Source organism: Paramisgurnus dabryanus, chromosome 1, assembly GCF_030506205.2.
Source record: "Paramisgurnus dabryanus chromosome 1, PD_genome_1.1, whole genome shotgun sequence".
Lineage (NCBI taxonomy): Eukaryota > Metazoa > Chordata > Actinopteri > Cypriniformes > Cobitidae > Paramisgurnus > Paramisgurnus dabryanus.
The window spans coordinates 67,286,865-67,311,672 of record NC_133337.1 but is presented as its reverse complement, the minus strand read 5'-3'; the positions used below and the strand labels follow the sequence as shown (position 1 = coordinate 67,311,672).

The 24,808-nt window shown below is 36.6% G+C and overlaps 2 protein-coding genes across 2 annotated transcripts; one reads left to right on the top strand and one right to left on the bottom strand.

Annotated features, from left to right (window-relative positions):
• Nucleotides 1–596: 596 nt before the first annotated feature.
• cops3 (COP9 signalosome subunit 3) lies at nt 597–7,093 on the bottom strand. Its single transcript, XM_065253487.1, has 12 exons — nt 6,936–7,093; nt 6,128–6,257; nt 5,790–5,902; nt 5,635–5,684; nt 5,446–5,538; nt 4,236–4,415; nt 3,897–4,037; nt 3,633–3,806; nt 3,364–3,450; nt 3,016–3,129; nt 1,021–1,101; nt 597–907 (listed from the first exon to the last, which is right to left on the bottom strand). The coding sequence occupies exons 1-12, from the start codon at nt 6,988–6,990 to the stop codon at nt 854–856; spliced, it is 1,272 nt and encodes a 423-aa protein (XP_065109559.1). The 5' UTR covers nt 6,991–7,093; the 3' UTR covers nt 597–853.
• Nucleotides 7,094–7,234: 141 nt separating this feature from the next.
• Nucleotides 7,235–15,547, top strand: LOC135734628 (5'(3')-deoxyribonucleotidase, mitochondrial-like). Its single transcript, XM_065253488.2, has 5 exons — nt 7,235–8,777; nt 9,512–9,612; nt 11,826–11,886; nt 12,105–12,219; nt 12,309–15,547. The coding sequence occupies exons 1-5, from the start codon at nt 8,520–8,522 to the stop codon at nt 12,446–12,448; spliced, it is 675 nt and encodes a 224-aa protein (XP_065109560.1). The 5' UTR covers nt 7,235–8,519; the 3' UTR covers nt 12,449–15,547.
• Nucleotides 15,548–24,808: the final 9,261 nt, after the last annotated feature.

The following is a 24,808-nucleotide window of genomic DNA, read 5'->3' as shown; positions in this document are numbered from 1 at the left end:
AGGCTTCAAACAACAGCACAGCTCTTTCATCACATCTGTTTACTTTACGAGTTACTCCAGTGCTGTATAACTTTAGTTTGATTATTGAAAAGCATTCATGATGTCACTCTTTGAGCAGTCAAATATGTTCTAGAAATAGAAAGCGAATCTAATAACAAAATCTGAATCTAGATGTTAAAACTGCCAGTTTGTAAGTGTGAGCAAAAAATGTGCCATTTTTGGTTGTGTCCTTTTGAATGCAAATGAGAGGATATCTGCACTAAATGGCGGTGCCCTGATTGGATAGTGCAGATTAAGGGGCAGTATTATAATAAGATCCCCTTCTGACATCACAATGCGAGCCAAATTCCAACTAACTATTTTTCACATGCTTGCAAAGAATGGTTTAACAAAACTAAGTAACTAGTAACAAGGACCCAGTTATAGCACTAAAACATTGAAAAGTCAGATTTTCATGATATGCCCCCTTTAAGACTTATAATCTAGACTAATAAATCAAAAGCAGGTTCTGGCCAAGGGTTGGGAGATGTGCTCTCCACATCCAACAGCCTGGCATGCCATTATGTAGTGCTGAAATGATGATAAGTATACAAATATTATTTGAACAAAGTCCGATATCTTTATTTGTATTGATGCAGTGGCATTTCAACCGAGCACTGATAAATAAAACACTGACAAAAATGAGTTCTTGTTTAGGGTGCACTGTGACAAAACAAAAGAGGGTAATTTCACACATTTATCTTTTCCTTTAATATAGTCCATATGAAACAGAACTGATTTTGCTCTCATGAAGGTTTTCCAGCTTTGGGATGAGGGAGGGAGGCGGGACTAAGCAGCGATCCACCCAATCTTCTCAAGAGTAGCTTGACGTCTTGCTGCCAACGTCGTCCTCTTGCGTTCCCATACTCTAAAAGACAAAACAAACAAAACGGATGCTGAAATCAAAATTTTATTGTCCTCTATGTTTAATTATTTGCACAAATTGTGCCTAGGCTTAAAAAAAACCCCTGAGACCTGTACCTTTTGAACAAACTGGGGGTTTACGGTGATTTCTTGATCCATAGACTTTAGTTTCTCATCCAACTCTATACATTTCATCATCTGTATGAGGGTCAAAGGCAGAAAATGTCATGAATTTTGATAATTTATGGGGTTTTTTTTCACAATACAGGTAAACGCACCGAAGATCTGTTGAAAATTACAGTATAATACATTTACATTTGAAGATATCAGATGCAAAACCCTCTATGTGCTCTGACATGTTTTTTTTATCAGGTTCTTATGTATAGGTTTAGTTATTTCATTATAATGGAAATGTAAAGGATATTAGTCAGTAATTAAAATGCCTTGTTTTCGCAAATGTCACTTTGGTAGTCAAAGAGCCACTTATATGGATTTTCACTTTTTTAATTCTAGTTACCGTATAATGTAGCAGTCTGATCATAAAAGGAATGTGCAGAGTTACAAAGTTCTGAGTCCAATTTCAAGGAAAATATTAGGGATGCACCGATACCACTTTTTTGGAATATGAGTACGAGTACTTGCATTTCAGTACTTGCAGATACCGATACAAAGTACTTAATAAAAAACAACATGATTTAAATTTACAGGTAACAGCTTTAGTCATATAATTTAACAAAAAAAAAAAGGACTAGTTTTCCAGTTTGTTGTAAACTCTGTCTCTTTGGACAACACAAGAGGCATTAACCCCTTACACGCCGCTCAAACAAAGACATTTCTCAGACCGTGATATCGATTCCAGATATCGGGGGACTTTTAACGAGTACTTTAGAAAATGTGGTATCGAGGCCGATACCAGTATCGGTATCGGTGCATCCCTAGAAAATATTGCCCTATAATATATTTGCTTATACCCGCCCACTTGCTGTTGCCAATAAGACCCGATTTGTTAACTAGCCCAAGTCTGTTTGCTAACGGTATTGCAGAGTTATTGATTTCAGTACGTCTAGAAGAAGCTGTTTTAAACACTTTGGGGGCTTTACCTGTATATCTGAATATTAAACTTTGTTGGCCCCATTTCTGCGGCCATGGTTACTACACATCCAAATTGGGAAGGTGCTTCTGTTTGATTTGTTTCTTCCTCCAAACTCTCTAGATTTGCTTCGGGCCTAAACTGGTATGGCAATCCCAATGCCATACGCAGTTTACAGAGACAATTTTGTTTGATTATTTGTACATGCAGGTAGATGCTGAAACCCGATTATGGTCATTACATTTCGAACAGCTTAAAACGATTGACCAATCACAATAGTTTAGACCCCTTGACCAATCAGAGTATACTTAGCGTTTGTGGGAGTGAGGCTTTAAAAAGACACGCTGCAATCAAGCATAGAGAGAGATGTTGCCAATATCAATATTATAAAAATAATGTGTTTTTTTTTACTTTAAATCATACAATAGTATTTTGGTAGAACCCAACAATAAATATATAAGCTTTGTGTAGTCAATTTAGTGGCAACAATTTTCACAACTAAAAACATCTCCAGTAACCACTGTATTTTTTGAATAAAGGTAAAAGGTGATGCGGTCAATATCCTAATATATTCAGCGAACCTCCTTTAATAAAGTAAAAAAAAAAAAACTCTTGCACCTTGAGGTAGACACACTGCCGATCATCCAATTTGTCTGCAGTGCACTTAGAGGGCTTTGCTGATAAATCATTGTGGCGTTTAATGGATTCTGGTAACAAAGCAATGTTTCCAAATGGCCTAAGGCCGGAATTAAGCAGATTTAAAACAAAAGTATTTGATAAACGTATAATACGTGCCGAGAGCATTAGGTATATATCATTATTAAACTTTTGACGAAGGTGGCGTTTAGCGATTTTTGCATCTGAGCTCTTCATTTGCTATTGCACTTACTTATTGTTAAACACTTTAGGAAAGAAAGGAAAAAAATGGTATGGCTTGATATCATGTTGCATTTTGTTCTAAGACAGCTTCTTTGGGGTTTCAACCTACTTACTTAGGTTTTTACTCAAAAATAATTACAAACCTCTTGGTCAATTTTGTGGAGCATGGCAGGGTTGTTGTATTTCTCAGGGTTATCGTGGAAACAGACCATGCCGTCTTTCTGGTTGATACTTGCATAAATTTCTCCATCCTCAATCTGTGAAAGGTTATGAGAGAAACACCACCAAAATCACACGTAATTTATGTGAAGCACACATATTTGCACTTTGTCTTGTGTTACAAGAAACAACACAGAGGAAAACATTAAGTCATCGCAGAAGTATTCAGTCAAAAGTTCAATCCTTCTTAAAGCCACGTCTGATTGAAACTGATGTAAAATAAACAGATGTGATTACAGAAGTTTTATGTAAAGGTGAGACTGGATTCATACCATATGTAAGACGTATTTTTCAGCTTCTTGAGGGCCGGAGAGCTGAACTCGACTTGCCATGTCTTGTAAGGATAACGTCAAGAATGTCTGTAAATTGAGGGAAAACAAATGGTTGACTTCTCCAAAATGATAGTTTGATTGACAAAATGAACAATTACGCACTCCAATGGCAAAAAAAAAACACATTAAAGGGATAGTTCACCTAAAAATAAAAACTACAAGGTATAAAATATAAAGAATTAGTCTCCATGTACGCTAGTTACACTGACCTTGGTTAGCCTCTGAATGTTTTTCTTATAGACCGATGACAGGCATTGTTTGACTAGGCCGGTGTTGTTATCCCGTGTAAACGTCTCGCTGTGTTTGTTGACCACACCGCGGAGCTCTGCTGGGTTATTGGTGGCGTACACCTGTGCCAGCTCGTGGTAAGCATTACTGAGGGGCTTTGGAACATAAACAAAGAAAAGACTTTTAACCTTTAAAGTGCTCGCCTAGATCGTGGCAAAAAAGCACATTATCATATTGTGGTTTACCTTGATAAATCGCCCTACGATCTGTGATGTGTATTTGGGTAGTTGCTGTACTTTCCCATGAAGGATGAGTGACACCAGGATGTATTTCTTGTATGCTTCTAACATGATGTGGCTGACAGCCATTGCTGGAGTGGTTATTGCCTGAAAAGAGAACTCTCTTAATGATAACAAAATAAATACTTATAATAAATGCTTAGAAAGTGAGAGATTTCCTATTCAATAAACAATCATGAAAATTTTGCAACATTACATCTAATACAAATAGTAAAAAACAAGACTTTTGATTAATCACCTAGCCTTAGGTGCAGACTGACTGTAAAAATGAAAAGTGATAAATACCTGTTCAAAAAAATACAGTGCCCTTTCAAAGTTCTTAAGACCCGTGTAGATCATGCCGCCATAGTAGTAATAACATAGAAAGTGCTTTGCATCATACGCCCCATTCTCCTTACAAATATCCATCATGTCCAACTCCAGAAACGGTACTGCAGGTTTGAAGCACTTTGCTAAGAGGCATAACTGTGAATACAACATTGTAACATGAGCAATTCAAAAGCTATAAAAGCTACATGCATCAATCATAACAATAGCACAACATTTATTGATTGACAAAAATACAAGTCATTTTTAAAGTAATTGTATAACAACATGTGTAATTCCATGCAAATGTCAACCCTATTATGAAAAATGTTTTTAACCATACTGGTATCGCAGATGGCAATATTTGGTTATTTAAATACCCATTCAAGGTATCTGAAGTTTTTATAGCATTTTTTTTTCATACTCATAAACGCATATACAAAAAATTGCTCTTAGAAGAGCCATCTTTCTCCATTTGTATGGTATTAACTTCTCTTTTTTTTGTCACATCCATTATGCATGCATCTTCCACTCATCTTAAATAGAAAACGAGTAAATAGATACATTTTTCAGATATCTGGGTTCTTTTTTTAGAGGTTAAGGAAAATTTAAACAGATAGTTTAATATATTGGTAATAAAGCTTTCTGAGTATTAATATTTAAAGTTTTGACTACAAATATCACATCCATAACGCTGGAATTGCTCATGCAGTTATCTTTTGTTTTGAATGTCCACTGAGCATGTATCATTACAGACAAGCCAATCCCAGAATTACCATACCAGTAACAAAAAAGACCCCAAAATGGCAGATGATCGTTTTATTTTCAAAAAGTAAAATTTCATTATATTGTTTGTATTATTCGTTTATCATTTTTCTTATTATCATTCCTGTTTTTGTCTTGTTTTCTGTTCCTTTTAGTCGTTTACACTTTTAATAAAAAATAATAATAATAATTTGAATTTAACAAAACATATTAAATTATACAATGTAATGCTGTTGGTTGGTGGCTATATTTTTTTAGGTTAGATTTCACAGAATGTATGACAAATGAATGTATTTTATATAATTTCATAAAACTGCACTTCCCCTGCACCATCTCACACCCCCAAGTTTAGGAACCACTGCTGCAATGTATATTACCTTAAAGGCCAACTACTGTCATTGAGCCGTTTCATTTCATAACTTACCTGACACAGGTCTGCATGAACTGAGGTAAGCTGGTTTGTGTTCATCTGCATTTTGTCTATGGCCTGTTTGATTATACTTATTCCACGCAATGGCTGTGGAAAAAGAAGAACTTAATGTGAGTTTTGTTATTCAATACAAAGGAAACATTGAATGAACTTGCACATTAAACAGAGGTTAACTTCACTTGCCTGTTTTCTTTCTACAAGGGCGTTTGTCAACTGATGGCACAGACCGGCAACTGTAAGGAAAAGAAAATAATAAAAATACGAAGAACAGAAGAGAAAATCAAAAGTTTAAACTGTGCTGTAGAAAGCAGATGTGTTTATTTTGCCATTTTATGTACATGTGTCTGTCGCATATCGGATGTGTTCTCCATTGCAGGTGCAGATGAAGAGCTGGACTTGGGAAAACAAGGTCTCAAAATCAGGGATGTTTGGCATGGAAAACTTCACAAACCTGGAATGAAGTTACAACAACTTTTTTTAGATCGACACCAAGAAATGAATAAAAAAAAAAATACTGAAATGTGGATCCACTACAAATTATTTGGGAATATTGAAATTATTTTATTTTTACTTTAGGTTTTCAAGACCATGACTTATGATTTCAAAAGTATTTGGGACCCTGTAAATATGATGTATCAGACCAGCAGCCATGTATATTAATAATCCACTAACTTACAGAACAGCTAAAACACCAAGGGAGTGTTCTTGGATGTCCAATGCTCCGAGAACAGTGTCCAGGTGGGAGAGATTCTTGGCCAGAAGCTCACCACTTTTGTTGATGAGTTCACATAGTTGGGTCATCTGACCTGAAAGCCGGAGAACAGACATTTATAAATAAAACGTTACATTTACACTGAAATGCTGAAAAGCAAGCAAAGTGGAATGCAATCAATGTATCATTTCATTGATGCTGCAATGTTTTAGGTTTTAATCCTGATGTTGTCCTGTCCTTTTCCATGCTGTAGCTGCCTGTGCCAAACTACATTAACCCTGGTGTAAATCTATATGCAGGAAAATGATTGGACATAGAGTTTACGTTAGGATACGTTAGTTGTGATCTCCCTTGAGAAAAACACACCCGCAGGATTAAATCTTTATCACAGCAAAAATCATGTGACAAGGTGGATTTGGACCGATCACAGCATCCCATTTTGCTGTCGCTCAATTCAAAACCTCTCCAATTTGATTTATTTCATAAATGACTCAGCTAACGTGACACGTTCAGTCATTGCACCAGGATAAAGTCTTAACCGTTCTTCAAGCAAATACTATTGTGTGTTAATAGTATAAAGCATTTATATGGCAAATATCGGATTCATTTATCATTTCCAAGCACCATGTGTTGCTGCATAAAATATAAACAACTAGCACGCTATCGCGCTAACATGTCCTGCTATCGGGTTTTAGCATTAAGCTAGTTAGCCGATGCATTCGTTAGCCTGATTTTATTTAAGAGTGTTTACGGGTCGTGTTCACGGTCGTACCTTGAGCGGAGAGTTGCCGCACATTATTTACGAACTGCTCCAAAGCTGAAGCCATCGTTTTGCGCTTTTGTGGAGTTGTTTTTCATTCAAATGTCAGAAGCAGCTCCGCTGTACAGAAGGGACGGCCCCAGAGCCGCCAACAAAATATCGCGAGTTTTGAGTGACAGCTCTGATTCGACGAGATTTCGGAAAAGTGGAAAAGTTAACTGTCTCGTTCCAGTGGAAAGTGAACTGCACGGTAAACAGTTACTGCTTGACTTTGTCAAATACACATATAGCAGTTCTTTATTATACATGTTTAATTTTTTACATTTCGACACGGAAGTGAGCATACCTAGGCCCTACTCCCCTTGAAGGAGTCTCATGTGTAGTTGGATCGCTCTCGGCGAAATGAGAACCTGCACATGCGCGTGGATCCAGAATTCAGTTGCATAAAATGTTATTTTAATATTTCTTGTAAATGTTGTTTACGTTTGTCTTATATATCCCCATCAAATGTAGTAGACATAGGGATGTTCACTTCCGTTTTGGTACTTTAATCCTTTAAGAAGCTTGCTATGAGAGGGAAATTGGGCAATAGTGTCTAATGTAGACCTGTTTTTACAGTCTATGGTGTAGATCTGATCCATACTCCGGAACAGAAGGGGGCAGTAATGCACCTAAACGCTGGATGCCAACGGCCGTAAAAAGAAGAAGTTGTGTGACAAAGATGCTCTGATTGAATAGATGATCCTCTTTAAACCGACGTCCAGTGAAAGCGGAAGTGCGTGTTGTCAGATTTGATGTAGAGCGGAAAAAGATAACAATATTTAAGTTAAACATAAATTTTTGTGGTTTAGATATTTAAAACAAACTTCATATTTTATATTCAGACTTCTAATTTAGACCAATTCAATTTCCTTTAAAAAAGATAGATAGAAATACTGCCGATTTAGCAATTTGTTTATTTATATATTTTATTAGACTTCATGCACAAACTAATTTAAATTAAACAAGTTAAACATTATTTTGTAAAAACAAAAAAGTTTTTAACACTCTGAACGTGTAACCGATTTCTGGGTGGGCTATCTCTCTCTCCAGTGTATTATCTTGGTCCGGCTGTTTTCCGTGGCCGTTTAGACTGAAAACAACATTAGTTTGCTGACATGGAGGAAATAAACTAAACGGCAAAAACAGTGCATACTTGTATTATATTGTTTACAAGGCTTGCGTTTGGCATAAAGTGACACTTTGCAGCTGTTCAGGCATTTGTATAACGGTATACAAATACAAAAACAGGGGTCTATGGGGGAGGTCACCACTGCAATTCAATACCATCGAGTACTGGAAAAACATGAAATCGTGACACTCTGACCCCGCTGAAACAAACAAAAACACTGAAACAAAGACAAACGCGTGAACAATGTGCACAACAACTGAGAGATAGCAGAATGAGCTACAATACGACCTGCTCTTTTCTGTAACAAAACACCTCCCTGTTCATTTATAATTAGACAAAACTTTGCACACTGCAAAGTGACAGAGCTGGATTTGGAGGACTTTGGATCGGTGTACTTTGAAAGCTTTCGTTGCGGTACGATCATCATGACTTTACTGCCGAAGATCTTGCGGTGTGTGAAGAGAGGCGCTTCATCATTTCACTTTCAATGGACTGCCAACATGTCAACGAATAACAGGAGACTTCGAGTACTGGTGGACATGGACGGTGTACTTGCAGATTTCGAGGGAGGATTTTTAAAGAAATTCAAGGCGAGGTATCCGAACGAGCCGTATATATCTTTAGAGGACAGGCGAGGCTTCTGGGTATCGACACAGTACGGGGAAATGAGAAGCGACCTGTGTGTAAGTTAAGTGTCTCATCTTCAAATGCTTGATGACAGCTGATCTGTCCGTATTCATTTTTCTTTAGTGTATCATCCTTAGTGTAATATTTACTTTAGAAAATTTACAGTAAAATAACTAGATACTGTATTTTTAGGCATGGGCCGGTATACGATTCTGACGGTATGATAACCTTTAGTTAAAAAATACCACGATTTCACTGTGTTGCGGTATTGCCATTGAAACACTAAAATGTGTTGTTTTCAAATGCCAGGTAAAAATACAGCCAATAGTAATCTATTTTAATTGTTCAATATATTTATGGTCATTCCATAAATGACATAATAACTAAATGTAATTTTCAGAATTTCAGGCCCATGGTATAAACTGTATTCATACACTCCAGTAAAATACATTTGCCTACAGGACCTTTTTGTCTTGTGAAATCTCTGATTTTCCAGTTTTTCCATGACTGACAATCCTATTTGATCAGTTGTCTACGTCAGCATTCCTGGCCATAGGTGCACTACCAAAAATGTTGCCTTGGTCATTAAACTGGTTTTCTGGTCATGACAAAATAATTTTACTTGTGTTATTTACTGATATAGATATGGATGTTCTATAAAATTATGTGTCTATGGTAATTTGTCTGATTTTTGATCAAAAAGACCTGTAATAATCCTCATCTAAGAGACGCATAAACTGTGGTTTTAAAAATAACCTTAATACAAATGCAGTTGTTTTATTGAATGCAGGACAAGGCCATAAGCATTTGGGAGTCAAAAAACTTTTTCATTGAGCTGGACCCTCTACCTGGAGGTGTGGAAGCTGTGAAGGAGATGTCTGAGATGGAAAAGTAAGTTATAACTTTATTCACATTCACCTGACTAACATCTAACTTCTCCACAGTCTACACTCACCGGCCACCTTATTAGGTACACCTTACTCGTACCGGGCTGGACCCCCTTTTGCCTTCAGACTGCCTTAATCCTTCGTGGCATAGATTCAATAAGGTAGTCGAAACAATCCTCAGAGATTTTGGTTCATATTGACATGATAGCATCACGTAGTTGCTTCAGATTTGTTGGCTGCACATCCATGATGCGAATCGGTGCTCTATTGGATTGAGATCTGGTGACAGTGGAGGACATTTTAGTACAGTGAACTCATTGTCATGTTCAAGAAACCAGTCTGAGATGATTCGCGCTTTATGATATGGCGTGTTATCCTGCTGGAAGTAGCCATCAGAAGATGGGTACACTGTGGTCATAAAGGGATGGACATGGTCAGCAACAATACTCAGGTAGGCTGTGGCATTGACACGATGCTCAATTGATACTAATAGGCCCAAAAAAATATCCCCCATACCATTACACCACCACCACCAGCCTGAACCGTTGATACAAGGCAGGATGGATCCATGCTTTCATGTTGTTGACACCAAATTCTAACCCTACCATTCGAATGTCGCAGCAGAAATCGAGACTCGTTAAACCAGACAACGTTTTTCCAATCTTCTATTGTCCAATTTTGGTGAGCCTGTGCGAATTGTAGCCTAAGTTTACTATTCTTAGCTGTCAGGAGTGGCACCCGGTGTGGTCTTCTGCTCCTGTAGCCCATCGGCCTCAAGGTTCGACGTGTTGTGCATTCAAAGATGCTCTTCTGTATATCTCGGTTGTAACGAGTGGTTATTTGAGTTACTGTTGCCTTTCTATCAGCTCGAACCAGGCTGGCCATTCTCCTCTGGCATCAACAAGGCATTTGTGCCCAAAGAACTGCCACTCACTGGATATTTTCTCTTTTTCGGACCATTCCCTGTAAACCCTAGAGATGGTTGTGCATGAAAATCCCAGTACATCAGCAGTTTCTGAAATACTCAGACCAGCCCGCCTGGCACCAACAACCATGCCACGTTCAAAGTCACTTAAATCACCTTTCTCTCTCATTCTGATGCTCGGTTTGAACTGCAGCAGATCGTCTTGACCATGTCTACATGCCTAAATGCATTGAGTTGCTGCCATGTGATTGGCTGATTAGAAATTTGTGTTAACGAGCAGCTGGACAGGTGTACCTAATACAGTGGCCGGTGAGTGTATGTTTTCCATAAATTTAAAAAGCCGTCTTTCAGGTTGTTCATCCTTTCTAACTTTGAAGTTGAACCTCTTAAAATTAAATGCTCTGGGGCGGTTTCCCGGACAGGGATTAGACTAGTCCTAGACTAAAATAAATGTAAGTGCTGTCCAAACTGAAAACAACTTGCGCTGACATATCTTAAAATACATCAGTGCCCTTTGTTTTGCCTCAAAATGCACACAGTTAATGTTTTTAGTAAGGCATGTTTGATAAAACTAGTTATATTTCCTAATTAAACTAAGGTCTAGTCCTGGCTTAAGATAATTTTAATTACAGTGTATTGTTGGCTATTGCTACAAATATACCTGTTTGACTTATGACTGGTTTTGTGGTCCAGGATCACAAATGTAAATACACTAGATCATGGGTCTCCAATGTGGTGTCCGTGGGCTAATGAATTTGCATAACATGGGTGGTGATGGCGCAGTGGATAAGACACTCGCCTTGGTGTGAGAAACCCGGGTTCGAATCCACAGTAATACACCATTGTGTCCCTGAGCAAGACACTTAACCCATAGTTGCTCCAGAGGCGTGTGACCTCTGACATATATAGCAATTGTTAGTCGCTTTGGATAAAAGCGTCAGCTTAATGAATAAGTAAGTAAGTAAGAATAAAAGAAAAGCAGGACTAGTCTGCATATTAAAGAAATATTTCACTTTCATAAAAAATCCAGATAATTTACTCACCCCCATGTCATCCAGATGTTTATGTCTTTCTTTGTTCGGTCGAAAAGAAATTAAGTTTTTGAGGAAAAAAATCCTACATATTTCTCCATATAGTGGACTTGGTAAGCTCCATATAATTTACTGTAAACTGTGGGCCTTAACATCAACAACTTGGATGACATGGGGTTTGAGTAAATTATCGGATATTCCTTTAATATCTGTAAATTGTTGCATAAGTCTTTAAGAGCAAATTTCTCTTTCTTCACCCAGTACAGATGTCTTCATTTGCACCAGTCCAATAAAGCATTACAGCTACTGTCCATATGAAAAGGTACGAGTTACGGTAACCTGTTCATTTTACAGTCAATTTGTGACCACGTGATAGCGAACATGTGTCCTTGTATACATAGTACTCCATGTTTGTCAAACTCAAGGTAATTTAAGCTCCCACTTCATTTTTTTGTGGTGTAAAGTCTGCAATTGTGTTGTAAAGTGTGAAATTTCTATTAGTTTCCATGGATTCCTCTCATTAAGCATGTTTGTCCCCAGTTTGCATGGGTAGAGAAACACCTGGGCCCTGACTTCCTGGAGCAGATTATCCTGACCAGAGACAAGACCATAGTGACCGGAGACATTCTCCTAGATGACAAACCTGATATCTTGGGTGAGCATAAACTGGATCTCGGGGTTGTTGGGCCATTTCTACATTACGTGTAATACATCTACATCACAATAATTTTTTTTCTTTTGAAGGTGTGGAGCCCAATCCTACCTGGGAACATGTTCTTTTCAGTGCCTGTCACAACAAGCACCTGCCATTGAACCCCTCCCAACGGCGACTTCTGTCCTGGTCGGATGATTGGAGGGAAATGCTGGCAAGTAAGCGCCAGTAACCCTACAACCTCAAACAGCCCATTTTGCATCATCTTGCACCAGGTGCTGTCATACATTCAGTCAATGATAAGGGGCAACAAGCTGATTGACGCACAAATTTTAGAATAATAATATAGTTAAATATAACAAACAGCCCTCACATACCATGTTACTCTCTAAAGGTCCATAATAATGCCTTTTATTGTTTGCATGATCCAAGGCATTGTTGAAAATATTAAGTAAAGGGGTGAATGAGGGATGCAAACAAGTTTGATTTTAATATCGAATACCGTATGTGTTCATTTGTGACTGATTTGATTTTTAGCATCACTTTAGTGTCGTTTTATTGTTTATTATGCTTATATTATACTCAGAATTTTGTTTACATTAAATTTACATAAAGCATAAACTGCCTTCCTCTTTAATATAAAGAGGGTGGGAGAAATTGTTTGTAAGGATGGGAGAATAACAAAAATGTGTCTAATCGCACATTTACATATTAGCCCCACCATAAGCTACTTTAAAGGTTCAATCATGGCATTTTTTTAAAATGCGGTTATTATTAGTATTAGTTATTATTGTTTTGAATGGCCTATATTGTGAAAGCAATAAAGCCGATATAACACAGATGTAATTACAGTAAACAAGAGACAAAAAGAAAATTGGTAAAAATAAATAAACATTTGATATGCATGGCCTTTTTAAGTACTTGTACTGCGGATCTGAGACCTCACGTTACTGTTTGAATAAGACTTAGCTACACACCAGACCAGAATGTAATTATGTGTAACACAACGTAACTTCACGTTTTAAAGTGAATCATGATTGATGTCTGTCAGACACAGTGGCGGCTTTTGAAACTCATCAAAACATCGTCATGTGTGTAGATCGTCATGACAAAATATGTGTTTGGCGCGTCATGTTAAACCTATGTGCATGGCGTGTCATGTCAAAATACATGCCTGTTACAGACGCCTCGTAAGGGTTTATGATAAAAGAGACGCTTGGGTTTGCTAGATACTTGCTTAATTTAATTTGTAATCAGAGTTTAGTGATAAGTGAGGGTCTTGCGAGATGTGGTCATCTCTTTTATCATGAACCCTATCGACACATATGCAGCAGGAACGTATTTTGACATGACATGCCATGTACATAGGTTTATATGACGCACCAAACACAAATTTTGAAATGACGAGCCACACACAATAAACCCCGGACACATATTTTGCTTTTTTGCCCTTCTTGGAAGAAGACTCACTGGCTGCCACTGGTCAGACATAGGCTTTACATCTGATTGTCTTCATTATGAATAATAAATATAAGAAACAGAAAGATTCATTGTCCGCTGCAGAAAATATATCGAATTATCTGCAGATATATCATTTATGGCCATATATCGGTCCGTCACTAGTTATTATCATTATGGTAGGAGTATGCATGTATAATTTTATTTGTGGGAGAATGTATTACCCAAAGTAAGACACATGTGTTCTTTGTTGTTATATATCATAATTTAGCTATGTTGTAAGTCTCACTAGTTGTCTAGATCAGGCTGAACACTATATGTTTAGTTAATCTACTGTGAACAGAACAGAGAACGTGTTTTGGGCTTGTAGCACTCTTAACACTAGAGGGCACTCTAACTACATATAATATTATAGTCATAAAAACACCTCTAATACTTGGATGTTGCTTTGTTTAATGAGCCAGTGTTTATTCAGATCTCGCTCAGTAATTTATTGGTTTCAAGCATGCATTTTTTTGGGGGGGGGGGCAATTTATGCCTTTGTTTGATAGATAGATAGTAGGCCTATTTAAGGATAGGACAGGAAAGTACAGCAAATGGGTACGGGATCGGCAAAGCGCCTTGAGCCGGGATTCAAACTCAGGTTACTGAAAGTGCTTTTCAAATATATGTCAGAGCACTGCCCACTCACCCCTCGACTCCATGAGTTTTCTTCATGTCTTGAGGGTAGTTTTAATATACTTGGGTGTTGAAAATGTCATTTAAAGAATAGTTAACCCATAATGAACATTTTGCCATCGTTTTTTCACTCTTGTATCATTATTTTATCATTTTTCTTTTGTATTGTAGTAAATGAAAAGTTGTGTAAGTGATGAAAACATTTTTGGGTGAACTATCCCTTTAATAAACCAAAATTAGCGGTAATATTGTGTGTGAAATAACGCATAAGTTTCTTTTAATATTTATACAAAACACAATACATTTATCTTTTATGAGCCATTGTAGACAATACTTATGGGCTCAGTCACAATCACAAATCTTTTGTGTGATTTTAAAACAAGACAGAGTTTATCGTTCATTTGAAAGAACAAACAAACAAAGTGTAATCTTAAAGATTAAATAGTTTGGCGTATTTCATGAAACCGCAGATGATGGAAAGAGTCTAGAGAGTTTAGTGCTGTTCAAAATGACAGAACTCTCTCTCCAGTGCTTATGGGAACACTAAAGCTCAAACACAATGGAAATGAGCTCATGAATTTCATTCAGGATATCAGCTAAGCAGCCTTAGCTTTAATGAAATTCAAAGAAATCCTAAAGGGAAAGATTAAACTGAGCCTTTATTATATGTGCAAAGTACCTGGTTATCTGAAATAAAGAAATGCAAATGTAAAAACAATTAAAACAAAGATACCCTGTAAAGGTGAATGTAAAAGGTGAAGTGCTAAACCCATGCCTCTATCAATTGAGCTACTGTATGCATTAAAGTCAAAAGTTAAATAAGTTTACATGATCTAACACATGTAATTTAGTTTACTCTGCAATAGGAGATCATCTTAATTTTTAAAGGCCGGACTATTAAACGGTAGACAGCCCTAGACCAGTTCAGTGCTTGAGAAATGGTTGCCATACATTGGTGCTGCATTTATATAACTCAGCAAAATATTAGCCAAGAAAGCTGTGTGAAACTGTTCTTTGCTTGCCTTTTTGGGTTTAAAAAATTTTTGTTTTCGTACTTTGTGCCATGTAATAGATATATATAGATTTTGGCTTTAAATTTTGTTGCTAAATTCTGTTTTTACACATTACACTGGAAAAATGCAGCATTTTAGTCAAATCAACATATTTTATGTTACTTGTTTTTGTAAGTTATGTCAACTTAAAAAATAAAAAAGTAAGTTGAATTGACTTGCAAGTTGTTTTAACTTCATGCTGAATTTTTTTACAGTGTAGGGGCGGTTCACATTTCGCATCTTTTGCGTGCGCAAATACGTTATTTTGAATGAAATCTAATAGAGAGCAACGCGGTCGCTACGCTAATTTTTTTCAGGCGTGTCAGTGCCGCAGCCAGTTGAAAATACTTTTCAGAATGTCTCTTTGGAAAGAAGGAGGAAAGCAGTGTGGTTGTGTTTTCCTTAAATGTGGAATGTGAACCGCCCCTTAAGTTTAAAGATCAACAATAGTGGTGCTAGTAGCTCTTGGCTTTAGTAAAAAGCCTGGACTATTCTGGAGACCCTGTGACAGCACCTAACATGTGCTGAGAATAAAACAACCATGAATACCAAATCTAATGTCAAAGCTATGCCTCTGGCATAGTAGTGTATTCATCAGTATTACTGTAGTTTTAGAGAAATGTTTGCAAATATTTAACAGGACTTTTTTTCTGAATGATGTAACCTTTATGCAAATGAGATGTTTTAATCTATTTTAACTACAAAAGAGCAAAATATAAACTCTGTCTGAAATGTAAAAAACACATGTATTGAAAAGATGATGATTGATTGGTGTATAAATAATTTAGATGATTATGTAAATGTTTTCGGCGTTGGTATTGACATGCCGTGCTTGTTTTATCACAGTGTTTTCTCAATAAATAGTTTAAAGGGAAAGTGTGTCATTTTCTTTTAGATGTTTCAATACTTCTTCTTATCATTTAACATGCAGAATCAACTAAAGCCAAGCTGTTTGTAAGTTGATGCCCTTAACTTTACATCTTTAAAAAAACCTGAAATTTTTAAAAAGCATTCCCTGCTGCTGTCACTGGGGATGTACCATTTCAAAAAAGTACACCTTTGCACCTGCAAAATTCATATTAGTACATCAGAGGTAAATATTGGTACCAAAGAGTGCATATTAGTACTTCAAAGATACACATGAGTACCTAAGAAGTACATGTTGGTACCAAATGCATACATATCTGTACCTGTCAATGGTTTTTGACAATTTTTTCTGACAGTGTAAACATAAAGTGTGTGAACTGTCATTGTGAGGCATTATCAAAATATTTCTGTTTTTGATCAGCAACATTGCCTGAATCATTTCTTAAATGTGTCCATGTTTATAACACAGGCTGCCAGTTGATATTGTCCTCATAACAGTGATGTATTGGTCTTGTTGACAAATGCAAATGCACGAGCGTCCTGGCAGAGCTGTAAGTGTGCTCAATTATCTTTTGCCATGAACATGAAAATTAATGCATGCTGTTACTCATCTTGTTAATCACTGTACTGTATGATCTTGTGCTTCCCTACAGTCATGTGGATGTCACAGTTTGTGTTTGTTAAGGCTTGAAGGACTAAATGTAATCACAGATGCTTTAATAAAGATTATTACATGATAGCTTTGAACAAAAGCTGTGGTTTATATAGGATAAAGCACAGTTATGACATCTTTATCAAGTAACTATCACTGGAATATGATATGAGGCATAGAAACTTTATAGAAATTATAAAATCAACCTAATGTAAAGAACATTCTGTAAAAATATTATCTTAATATCTTTAATATTGACTAAGGTCATGCCACTGTATAAATGCAGCATTTTGTTATATCAACATATATTTGTTATATTATAACAAATTAAAGGAATAGTCTACCCTTTTGCCATATTAAACTATGTATTACCCCAACTTAGACGAATTAATACATATCTATCTTTTTTCAATGTGTGCACTGTACAGCGCGTCGTGAATGTGTTAGCATTTAGCCTAGACCTATTCATTCCCATTCATTTTAAGTTTGTTGTGTGGCTGTTTTACGTTTATTTTATGTAAATAATAATTAAAATGTTTTCATAAGAAACCTTAATGTATATGAACTTGATTTGTAAGTGTTCTTTGGGGTTGGACCTTGCTTGCGTTTCTTGGGTCCGATTTCAAAGCTCCCAAACCCTTCCAGCGGTGAGGGTGGACGCAGATCTGTGTAGAGGCAGATCCACCTCCCGTTACACGGCGTGCCAGATTTATGCTGGCAAGCTTGGGATTCCCCCGTCTCCTAACATCATTGTAGCGCTTGGCGCAACGATGGGCATGCCAGCTGATGAGACAATTGTGGCTATTTCCTCTCACGCCTGTTTAACCTACGCTGATTTGGGCGAGTTTGTCCCATCCCCATACAAAACAACTTCTCTGCCTTTGACTGCTCTTACAAGAACGTCGGTCTCCTCGGCTGTGAACCGTATCTGACGTGCGCCTGGTAAATCCGTCATAATAATAGCAACCCGCCATGGAACTTGCGCCCTTGCGTTTAAAGGGAATGTTGGATAGGGTTCTGATTGGTTTATTTGACGTTACGCCCAAACCACACCTATGAATAATGAACCTACTTCAGACCAACTCCTTATTGATTTGCGCCTGGCGCAAGAGTTATTTCTCCCGCCGGGAAAATAGCAACAGCGCCCAAGATCCGCCCACAAAGTCACTTGCGCATTGCGCTTCACACTTGCGTTTCAGATCGTTAAAATAGGGCCCATTATGTTTTTCCAGTCACATACTGGATAATTTTTAACACAGAAAAGTAAGGACTGTCGCTTTAAGAGCAAGTTCTACACGGAGTCACAAATCAGATTTTTTTATTGTGGATTATGTTCACTTGAAGACATAAATTATAGTTTTTTTTACTAGAATACATGCCGAGATTGTTTTGTGTGTATCTGTCTGGTTAAAACATGAGAGAAAGAGAACGTGGGTTGTCGGAAATGCAACTGTCTGTATGTGTGCTTCTGTATAAGTTAGCTTGCGAGTAAATGTCATGCAGTCTATATAAGCTTGTTGCAGGAGACTTAAGGATAGTAATGACTGACACTGATGTTGGAGGAAGCAGAGCATTAATGACAAATCAGTAATGCGCGAACCCGAATGAAAACTGAAAATTAAAAGCGAGTGCGCAGTCAAACGCAATTTCAATACCCGATGCACAAATTGCATAATTACCCAGCCAAATCTGTAAGAGAATAAGGATATATTTTTCCTCCCCAAGATGATTTGTACATTTACAGGTATACAAAACCTAATACGATGTTGTAGGCTACGTTTTGGGGTACATTACCTTTGTGACCAATTGTTTTGTAACCCTAACATTTAACTGGTACAAAATAAAGGTACACAAAAGGCCTTAGAGTATAATATTGTACCCCAAAAGGTACAACATTTCAATGTGTTGTATACCCACAAACGTACAAAAATGAAACATTTGAGGATACCACCCCAGTGACAGAAAAGGTACTGACAGTGCATAACTACATCTTCTCATGCTTATCACTTATGACACCTTATACCTATAGCTTGACTTTACTGTTAAAAACATGCTTCATCAAATACACTATTGATTTAGAAAATGACATTTACACGTGATGGCCATTAAGGGGCGCTACTATACACTCTTTGATTTAGATTTTCTGGTTCCATAAAGAATCCACACAACATTTCTGATGCACAAAAGTTTCTTTGTAGTAGAAAAAGACTCTTTAGACTGTTTAAAATTATGAAATAATTGGTTACCATTGACTTAAAAGGTACTTTGGAGATCCAAAAGCAGAACCTTTTTAGAACCTTTATATATATATAATTTTTATGTATTATTTTTTTTGACCAGTTTTTGCATTTAGATAGTGAGGTTAGGTGGGGACAGGAAAGTACAGGGAGGAGAGAGGGGTATGGGATCGGCAAATGACCACGAGCCGGGAATCGGGTCGCCGAAAGTGCAAAAGCACCACATGTCGGAGTGCTGCCCACTACACTATCGGCTCCAAAAGAACCTTTATTTTTAAGGGTGTATGGAAAAGTGATGCCTGTTCAAAACACTTCCACTTTGGAGGTTTGTCATTTGAACATGCATAAAAACATAACCCGGTTGACTCCACATGAATGAATACATATCCCATTCATTTTCCCCATGAACTGACAGTAACACATAAACATTTCAAGACAGACAAACACAGTAATACCATAGAGAAGAAACATTTTTGGTCCACAAAGAAACTTTCAGTCAAAGGTTCTTTAAATTGTTATAATCTAAATAACCTTTTTTTTTTTTTTTTACTACAAATAACCTTTTGTGAAACAGAAAATGTCTTTAGATGTTTAGCCAAAAATGGGTCCTCTACATTTTGAAGCACCTTTATTTTGAAACCATGAGATCGAAGGTTGCTAAGCATATAAATTACGAAAATGTTGCTTCGACTATAGAAGTTATACAAGGTTATATAAGGTCTTGGAATTTGCATTCTGATTACATTTAAATTTGCATCATGTTTGCAACCTCTTTTCAATGTGGTAATTACATTTTCATGGGTTTTGAATACTGAATGTTGTCTGAAGCAACGATCTGCCACATAGTACGTCAGAAGTCACATTTTGCTCTAAATAACAGTAACGTATCTGTATCCTCATGCTGGGGTCTTGCCATATAATCTGTGTTTATTGTGTTGCAGCCTGCAACTCTTTGTCCCAATACAGTATGTGTAAAGGGACTTGAGGTTGTGACCCCAGCATTGCCGAGGGCTATATTCGTAACAGGAGCTGCAAGGTTTGCATTCCCTCCCGTTTAAAATTGGGACAATTTTGTTGAAAGCAATTACGCAATTTGAAAATGACTGCCATAATGGAAAATAAATGGCAAAATGAAAGTCTCTCTCTCACTGAAAGGCTCTTTTCTGTTTCCATGTGACGTCCTTTTAACATCCCCTCATGTTATAAAGTGATTTAGCAAAGCATACAGAAAAAAAGACAGCAAATCCAGAGTATTCTGAAGTATTTGGAAAAGATGAGAGGCAATCATTTATTTTTTATCCTTTTGCAAATGGTTTGCATCAATGAATTAAATCTCTTCGCATAGATTTTCAAAGAATAGCACCCAACTGCTTTAATTCTTCACAGGCACATGTTGTGAGCAGAAAAATTTACTGGAAACATGCAATAGATTAAAGTTAACAAAAAGACACATTTACCTTTGTAATCTGATGTCTTATATAAATATTCAAAGGGAAAAAATGTGAGTCAGGACCTCAGGGTTTGAAACCAAAGGCCGCCTTGCTGCACAACCCAGTCAGTCAATGAGTTCACAGACTTGTTTTGTAAATGACAGACTTTACAGACAGGCCTCCATGGCTCTAAGCAAATTCACATGAGACTTAATATTTAGTGACTACAATGCTTTTCTCAAGAAATAGAGTTGTATATTTTTTTAAAGGGGACATTCCATGAAAATCTGACTTCTTTCATGTTTAAGTGCTATAATTGGGTCCCCAGTGCTTCTACCAACACAGAAAACAGGAAAAATAGCAACCCTTTAACTTTATTTTGGTAAGCCTCTCTTTGCAAGCATGTGAAAAATAGGTCAATTAGATTTTGCTCCCCCATGACGTAGTAAGGGTATCATAATATAATGATACCGCCCCTTCATCTGCACTATCCAACCACGATGCGACAATTTAGACTTAGAAACAGAGAGAAAGAATGAAATCACAATGTGTCTGCACTGCAAAACATTTCTGTAGAAATTACAGTATTACTGGGGATTACTGGCAACTACCTGCCAGTAACTTACTTTAGTTTTATGTTATTTACTGGTAAAAGTTAAATGAACATAAAACATATTCAGTCTTTATCTTCTACAGTACATTACTGGCAACCAGCTGCATAATTACAGCTAATTTTTTACAGTGTGTATTTCCTCAAACACACATTTAGTACAATCTGATAACTTGTCTTTCTATAGGTTAAAGATGAGGATTACCTTAGTGCGAATGAGAGAGAGAGAGAGAGAGAGTTCAAGTGAATGCTTCTAAAAGTAAAAAGTATTGATATCGGTATCAATATCGGCAATACTGCCTCTGTATTTACTTGGACAAATTTACAAAATTTTACAGTTTTGCCCACCACTTGTAAAAATCTCCTGGTTTGTTGTGGCTGTCTGTGATCCTCTCTGCAGGAGCTCTCGAGACTCTGCCCACCTGAGCTGCGAGCACCAGCTCATTTGGATTTAAAGGGATACACACAAAAACTGTGTATTTTTGCTCACATACATAAAGTGCCTATTTTGACATGCTACAATAAATTATCTATATGGTATTTTAAACTAAAACTTCACATATGTACTCTAGGGACACCAAAGATTTATTTTACATCTTAAAAAAGTCTGGAATGTCCCCTTTAGATGTATGTACTTGTTTAAACCGATCAGTTGCGATTTTGTTCTTTTAAAAATTGCAAAACTGCACACACAGGATTGCAGTACACATGTAGAATTGTAATTTCGAAGAAGAGAATGATACATGTTGCTTTGAAAAGCATCCAAAAGATAGCATCTTTACACTCTCAAAAACATACCAAAGTTGTCACTGCAGTACCCTTTAAAAAGGTCATAATACCATTTAGGTACAGATATGTACTTGTGTGGTACCAGTAGGCCTATGTACATTTGAGGAAGTAGTATGCACTCTTTAGGTACAAATGTGTACTTTTTCTTGATGCTAAAATGTCATTTCAAGAGGAATAGCCATGCTATGGAAAATGTGAAATCATGATAAAACAAGAACAGACATGAAGCAATATTAAGATTTTTTTAAGGATTTTGATTTTATGTGGTTTTAAAAATGGGCAAAGAAGCCCATCTTTGGTCATTAAAGTAAAGTAAGTGTCGATTTAAATGCCATTATACCTTGACTAATAAAATAAAAAAATGTTTTGAAGTGCCCCTATTTTCCTTTTCATGATATTACATTTTATTTGGTGTGTAAGTGTGTGTTAGTATGTTAATGATCTGTAAGTTACAATTCCCAAAGTCTATGATAAAACCAAGTTGTCGTCTCCAACTGAATCTCTTTTTTTTTACTTACATGTGACTACTTACACATCTTTCCAAATAGTCTTAGCCTCAGACTGAACACTTCAGGGCATTCTAAAGGTGGTTTTAATGCGTAATTTGCAAAAACACAAAACATTTTGTGTATGTTCAAATAGATGCTAAAGTGTATGTAGACGTATTTGCAATATTTAATTGTAGCAAAGTTTTTACAACTACAAAACGTAAAACATTTACAAGTCTTCCTACCATAAAGATTGCTATAATTTCCCTTAAACAATTTTATCGATAACCTACCCCAAACCTTACCCTAAACCCAAACCATTTTTATACCAAAAATGTCAAATATAATGTCAAATGTAAAATACACACATATTCTTATGAGATCACGCTGGATTTCTGGGAGTATGCTTATATTTAACATGTTTGCTATTGTTGCTAAACTTTAGAGATGTTTGTAAATGATGGTTGCACACTGGTCTGTTATTGTGGCAACATCTCTAAGCCCCTAAACATGATGTTGCACAAAACGAAATATGTTTGTTGCTTTACGTGCACTGTAAAAAATTAGCTGTAATTATGCAGCTGGTTGCCAGTAACTTACTCTAGAAGATAAAGACTAAATAAGTTTTATGTTCATTTAACTTTGAACAAACTGTTGCCAGTAAATAACATAAATGTAAAATCTGCACTAAGTTGGTTGCTAGTTGCCCGTAATACCCAGTAATACTGAAATTCCTAAAGAAATATTTTACACTGTGACAGTCATATGGCCTCTTGGGCGGTCCTTATTCAAAGCTGCCATGGTTCCCGGAACCTTATAGGTCTGGTTATCCTTTCCATAACATTCATCATGTCTATAGAATATGGTGTGAGATGAGTTTTTACAGATTCAAGATACAGTATGTGCAATAGTGAAAACATGCTTTACCACAAACCACAAAATAATCTCTTTGGTTTGGTGTGAAATAAAGACGCAGTTTGCTGTGAAACATTTTTATACTTCTTCAGAGATATGCCACAAATACCTGCTGCTGTTTTGAAACAGTAGTCTAAAAAACCAGCTTAAGACGAAAACACCAGCGATTACTAACTGCATAGTTTCAGAGCTCCAGAGAAGAAGTTAAAGAGAGAGAATTGTGGAGTGAAAATGCGTCAGAGAACTCCCTGCGGGGTTATGAAATGTAGGAATCTGCGTAAGACTTATCTGGCAAACACTTATCTAGACAGACTTCCAGGGCGATCTTTAAAGTCATTTATTCAGTTCATTTAATCCTTCTACTGCATATATTATGTGTACATTTGTCATATGTTCTGTATATGTGACCCTATGTGTAATATTTACAGTAAGATTAATCGAATTATACACTGTGTACAATTTTATTACTGGGTATTACTGGCAACTAGCTGCTAGTAACTTACTGTAGATTTTACATTTATGTTATTTACTGGCAACAGTTTGTTCAATGTTGAATGAACATGAAACATTTTTAGTCTGTATTTTCTAAAGTAAGTTACAGTACTGTCAACCAGCTGCATAATTACAGCAAAGTTTTTACAGTGTAGGACTAGTAGCATCAAAGTTTGATTTTAGTGATTGATTTCACTTTAATTTAAAAAATTGACATGGCCCAAATCACAAAATATAATGAATTTTTTTGGATTATCACAGACTGGGTCAGATATACTTACTGGGGTTTGTAGAAACAGCCATTCAATGCAAGCAATCACTGCTGTATTTTGGACTGTTGTGCATTTGATATAATTTCTACAACACTAGTGTCACCAAATTGCAAAAAAATAACAGCTTTTATACACCTTCTGTCTGGCATTATTTGGACAAACAGGCAGTCCCTAAACTCCTTTCAATGGTCATACTTTGGATAAAAGTGTAAGCCAAATGACTAAATGTAAATAATTACATGTATCATATATACTGAAAACAAACAAGAAGTAATATGAACCTGAAATCCAGCTCTTCTCACTACAATCTTTCATTACTTTCCAAACATTTCTGTTTGTGTTCCCTCTACTGTTTGTCTAGTTTTACAGCTGAATAGGCCACTAGCCGTAATGCTGTTTCTAAGAATCGACCAATCAGAGATGTGGGACAGAGGTGTACCTGTCACTTCACCAGGTGTACTGCACACCTGTTCACATACAGTTGCTCTGTTTCCAGTGAAGCTAATGTTAATGTTAAATGATGATAAGAGTATCCTCTAGAAAAGGTAGAAGCATGTTAATGTTGATTAAGTAGGTTAAAAGATCCTATAGGAGGTCTTAATAATGGTTTATTTAGGGAATGTCAGTGTCCACATTGACCCTGCTTTCACAT